At 40.9% G+C, this 5955-nt stretch overlaps 1 protein-coding gene across 1 annotated transcript in view; it reads left to right on the top strand.

Moving 5' to 3' along the window:
- CCDC6 (coiled-coil domain containing 6) overlaps nucleotides 1–5955 on the top strand; it is a gene marked incomplete at its 5' end in the record, with an annotated part of 23475 nt that overhangs the window by 6847 nt on the left and 10673 nt on the right. The window contains 3 exons of the mRNA XM_010143548.1: nucleotides 551–679; nucleotides 4283–4386; nucleotides 4977–5137. Of these exons, the coding sequence (XP_010141850.1) occupies nucleotides 551–679; nucleotides 4283–4386; nucleotides 4977–5137 (394 nt within the window). The remainder of the gene's footprint in view (nucleotides 1–550; nucleotides 680–4282; nucleotides 4387–4976; nucleotides 5138–5955) is intronic.

Here is a 5955-nt window from a genome sequence, read left to right as displayed (position 1 = left end):
GTGTTAAGAGAATTTATGGCATTGATTGGAAATAACCAGTGTTTTCATGTCATGAAAATCTTTTGATTTTTGATAGCATAGGAAGAAAAATTATATTTATTTTCTTTTTACTGTCTTGTGGCACAGCAATTTCAGGAGTGTGACTTCAGTCATGATTTTAAGCTTCAGCTGCCGGCGAGAGGGAATTGCTTTTAAACCCTGCATTTTATGCTTTGGTGCTCTCGAGATGATGCATTTAGATTAAAATTAATGCTTTTGTGAATGTTACGATAGATTTTTGCCTTTTGAAATATCTATAATTATTTTATGCTCTATATAATGTTTCTTTTTTATTCGACTTTATTAAATATTTGGAAACGTAGTTTACTTCCATCTGCTGTGTAAATGGAACAGTTGGAACTGTTGCTTTTTGAAAGGCTGTTGGGTGGCTATGCAATCTGAAGGCTTCTGAGAAGAATTATCTACAGAGAATTTAACATGCAATAAGAATAAACGTGTAAATATATAAAAGGTGCATAATATTTCATACTTTTATCTCCTAAAATTTTAGCTGCAGCATGAGAAAGCTGAACTGGAGCAGCATTTAGAGCAGGAACAGGAATTTCAAGTGAACAAACTGATGAAGAAGATTAAAAAACTGGAAAATGATACCATTTCGAAGCAGCTCACCCTGGAGCAGGTAAGTCCTCACTTCCAGAATTAGATGACTGTAAAAAATACTCGTTTTGTATTAAATAGACTCAATTTATTTAAGTACGTAAGAAAACTGGGCGGTATGGGGACTATAGGAAAGTCAGTTTGACCTTCAAAGAGATAAATAATTGACGTGTTTTATTATGAGTGACGTGGTTGAATCCCACCCGGCAACTGAAACCCCACACAGCTGCTCACTCCCTGCGGTGGGATGGAGGAAAGAATCAGAAGGGTAAAATTAGGAAGACTCACAGGTCAGATAAAGACAGTTTTTAATAGTTAAAAGCCACGCGCACAAGCAAAGCGGAACGATGAGCTCATTCACCACTTCCCCTGGGCAGGGAGGTGTTCAGCCAGCTCCAGGAAAGCTGGTCTCCATCACATCTAACGGTTCCTTGGGCAGACAGATGCCATCACTTTGCATGGCCCCGCCTCCCTCCTTCTTTGTCCAGCATTTGCTCAGCCTGATGGATCTGGAACGTCCCTTTGGTCAGTTAGGGTCAACTGTCCCATCTGTGTCTCCTCCGAACTTCTTGTGCACCCCTGAGCCTGCTCGCTGGTGGAGTGGGGCAAGAGGTGGAAAAGGCCTTGGCTTTGTGTGAGCTCTGCTCGGCAGTTACTAAAACATCCCTCTGCGATCAACACTGTTTCAGCACAAATCCAAACCACAGTCCCACACCATTAAGAAAATTAACTGTATCCCAGCCAAAACCAGCACAGTGAGAAACTGTGATTAACTTTTCCATGGCCATCGTAACTTTTCATAGCCTCACTGCAGGCCTTCACGTGTGCTGGACAGCTGTGGGTTTGCAGACGCAGCCTTGTGTGAGTAACGCCTCTTGTTGCTGTTCCCCAGCTTTCACTCTCACGCTGCACAGGGGAGAAAGACTGCCCCTTCTGATAGTGGTTCAGTGCAACGGCACGCGATACGTGCGTGATCTGGTTGTGCTGTAGGCCGCCTTTTTGCTTTGGGTGTTCGGATAGCACAGGGCTCAAACTGTGAGATGTCAGCCATGTGTATACTTTAAAAGGTTCGACACTCGACTACACATGCAGCTTTCGCTTCTCTCTGCACAGTTATGAAGATGGCAGAGATAAAACACCGCTTGTTTTGGTCATGTTTCCACTGGAAGTTTAGACACTGGGACTGCTTTTATGTCTAATTCTAGGCATGTGCATCAAAGCTTTTTGCTGGTGTTAGTACGAGTCCTTTTGGCTTAAAAGGCAACCTGATGAAACATATGGGCTTCTTAAAGACCTTCAGGTTTTCTGGCTTGTGGTGGTGTAAATATAGTATGTTATTTCTGTGAATTTTGTTTTGTCAGTTCTCATCAGGTATGGAACTTCTTTGGAGCTGGTAACCTGAATTTCACCCAGTTTTGTACAACTCTCCCATTTGTCTTGACATTGTGGACAAGTTAATTAATGGCTATCTTAATGATGAAATGGGTTTTCTGGATTCTTTTGCTAACGTTCTATATGGAGGGATCTATAGAACAAATGGAAAAACAGAAAAGTAGGAAGATGTAGCTGCCAGCAGATTCTTAACCGGCACAGACATTAACATGGGCTTGAAATAAGTCTCTTAGCCACAAGGTGGTGGTGGTGGCTACTTAATCAGAATCAAAGTAGTCTTACATCCTGAGCTGCTGTAGTTTTGAAATGTTAGCATGAGCCACAGCTGAAATCCTAGTGGTGTTTGCTTTGGTGTCATTGTTCTGGGCAGGCAGACCAGTGAAATTGTGAGATTTGAAACTTGTCGCTGCATTTGAATATCAACAGATCGTTCAGAACGCGTGGGAGCTCAAAGGTCTTTCTCTCAAATGGCTGGCCTTGAAAACTTGCTTTGTTTATGAAGATACTAAGTTTGGCTGTCAGCCTACTTAAAAATTCCATGAGTATTTATATGTAACACAATGCATGCCTTTGTTTTCTTGTGCAGTAAGGTATAGTCAATCTTGAGGCACTTTGAACGTGTGCCTGCTTTCTCCTCTTACACAAATTAAACAAGAAAGTGCTTATTGTGCTAACTCACCAGCTGATGCAGCAGCCTTTGGGGCATGTGCCCTACCTAGCAAGAAGCAACCAAAAGTTGTGTGCAGAGCAACGTTCCCTTTGTTGTGCACGTAGGGAATTAGGGAAGGGAGATTGCCACAACGCTTCAGCGTGACCTTTGGAAGATGGGTGAAACAGGGCTTGCAAGGAGCACTTCAGCAATGCCCTCGACATTATCTAGGGCTGCTCTTAAGTCAGCTGGAAGTGGGAGAACGCTCCGAAGGCTCATGGTGAGGAAATTTGCAGCATGTGACTACTTCATTAGCTGAATGTCTCAGTTAAAATGAGCAATAATGTTCTGTGTTACAGTTCAGTGGTTTGATAGGAAATAAATAGTTGTCAGGCTTGTCCTACAGAGGCCAAGTTTGTGCAGTCTTGCTGTTACTCTTTTTAATTGCTTTTCTATTTCATACAGTACAGTAAGAAACTAGAATTGTACAGTTAAGAGATGAGAAATAACTAAACTGCTAATAATAATCTCCTGTGTCTGCTTCTTTGGAAGGAGAGCAACTTAAAATGCGTAATATGTAGTTCAGAATATTATTAATCTCCTGTGTCTGCTTCTTTGGAAGGAGAACAACTTAAAATGCATAATGTGTAGTTCAGAATATTAGCACGTTCTGAACAAATTAATTGATTAGAGTTAAGAGTACATTTCAAAGTATACCTGAAACTGCCTAGTACAAAGCAAATACACCTTTTCTCTGAACTTAGGACTCTGGCCAGGATACTGTAGTCTTCTCCTGTAGGTTCAGCTCAAGATGTTCATCCTCAAAGCTTTAATATCCTGACACTGAGAATTAGTTAGCTCAGAGCCCTTACAGATTCAAGTGCTGTAATGGCACTTCACCCAGTGATGCAGTAATCACTGGATCTGTTTTCAGTCTTTCCATTTTGTAATGTGGCATTATTTGCCCTTCAGGAGACTGCTGAGTGTTAACTAAGGCTTTGCTGGGAAAAATATCTCCATGTTATCTTCCACCTGGAAAATTGGTGGTCTGTTCCTGCGTGTCATCTTGTTATTATATTGTGGAGTTCAGCTGCTAGCGTTACTGAATAAGATCAGCTACACCACGTAGTATTCTAGTGTGTTCCTGTTAATGTTTGCATTGTATTTGTACTGAAATACTAATAATAGATTTCCTCATGTGTGGATCCACATTGTATCTACTTTTATTAGCTTATGGTAGAATCAAGAATGTTTGTTTGCACTGTAAGTGAATGAAAATAATGTCAAAGATGTCAATTACCACATGTCCAGGTTTCAAGCTCCTCTTTATTGGCCAGAGAGAGCAAATTCTGAGAGAAAAATTGCAGTTAAGGAGAGGACAGCTATGCAGCTCCCGAGTCTCTGGATCTTTCACGGCTCTGTGACCAGCATATTGTGCCTGATTTTTGTCTCTTCTTCACCGTCTCTTTGCTGTCATAGAGCATCATGTAGAATGGTGGTGTTATAGCAATGATCTTTCCTAATGACGCATGCCTTGCAAAAACCACATTTCCATCGTTTTCAGTGATTGTTTTTCCCCTCCAGCTAAGACGTGAGAAGATTGACCTTGAGAATACTTTGGAACAAGAACAAGAAGCACTAGTGAATCGTCTCTGGAAGAGGATGGATAAGCTTGAAGCAGAAAAACGGTTTGTCTTGTTGCAGTGTGCACGTTACTGTGGGAGAGAGATCAGTTAATACATCATGTTCTGGATTAAACATGCTCATCTCTGTCCCGTAAGAGTTGTTTAATCCATGAAAACCTGGAAGTTAAAGCAGTTGTAAAGCTCCTTGTTTATATGATGCTACATCCTTTATCGCTTAAACTAGATGAAACTAAATAGTGTAAGAAACAACCTGGGAAGCTGAAGGAATTTGCTGAATGTTTTCAGCCGCTGACAGACTCTTCTTAAAGCTGCTGGCTTGGGGTCAGCTTTATATTCACGGCCCAGAGAAAATAAATAATTTTTGTGTATTTGTTATTTGAGAAGCCCTTGTTTTTTCCCTATCTACTTGAAGAAAACCATCTTTTTTTCTCAGTGGTGTGCACTCCTGTCACTGAGACTTCCTGTTAAAAAATCAAGCATTATAAATCCTTCCAAAATTCTCTCCCCAAACTCAGTAGTTTACATACCTCTTATATACCTGTGAGAATCCTTGCAGTGGCTTCTGGGGGATTGAAGGGGGTTTTCTTTTCTCATTAGAATTGAAGGTAAAGTTTGGACTGTTTTTCGTACAGAATTTTGCAGGAGAAATTGGACCAGCCAGTATCTGCTCCACCATCCCCCAGAGACATATCAATGGAGATAGATTCTCCAGAAAATATGATGAGACATATCAGATTTTTAAAGAACGAAGTGGAGCGATTAAAGAAACAGCTGAGGGCTGCACAGTTACAGCGTGAGTAAACAACTTCTTTTAAATCTGTGTAAGTTGTGTCAAGTAAGATTTTTAAAGATATTTTCATGAGTGGGAATTTAAGGTAGAAGTGAAGAAAAATGGGGCAGGTTTGGACCAAAACATTTTCATAACTGCAGTATTACTGCTCGTCGATGTATTTATCCTGCAGTTTGGGCTTTTTTAGCTTTATTAAAAGGGTGTCTGGAAGAATCTACAAATATCTCTTGAAAAGAAGGTGGGCAGAATAAATAGTTGCGTGGAAGTCCTTGTGTTTCTGTTGTGAAAATGCTCAGTCTAACCTTTCTATCCGAGTTTCAGCCGTTCTGCCTAGTTCCTAGTCAGTAGCATTACAGGAAAGTAGATACCTAACCCTGCTGACAGAAAGACTTGGGTGGGCGGGCAATGGGCTGTGTTCTCCCCTTCCACTGTGCTGGTCTCGACGGGCTAACTGGAGTGTTAGAAACGGCTTTCCAGAGGCAGTGGCCTTCCTTAAAGACAGAGAAGATGCAAGAGTGCCCTTTTGCAGAGGCCTTGTGTTTGTGGCATTAATAACTTGTGTCAGTTAAAAGAAGATAAGGACTGCTAACCTTTGTGCTTGCCAATTCTGCATGGCAGCCTTCACTTACTGAACTCCACCAGAGCAAGGCCTGAGATTTAAAGTACTCTTTGTACGTATCTAGCCTAATTCATTTTATTTCAAGTGGTCTTTATTATTTTTAAATGGCTTCGTTTTGAATTATTGTGATTTAGAGTAAAAATCTAGAAGCGTTTCAGATCAAATTCTCATTGAAAATAAGATCTAGGTTTAAAAGTCCTCT

This window comes from Buceros rhinoceros, unplaced genomic scaffold (assembly GCF_000710305.1).
Source record: "Buceros rhinoceros silvestris isolate BGI_N320 unplaced genomic scaffold, ASM71030v1 scaffold1199, whole genome shotgun sequence".
Classification (NCBI taxonomy): Eukaryota; Metazoa; Chordata; class Aves; order Bucerotiformes; family Bucerotidae; genus Buceros; species Buceros rhinoceros.
This window is presented reverse-complemented; position numbering and strand designations above follow the sequence as displayed.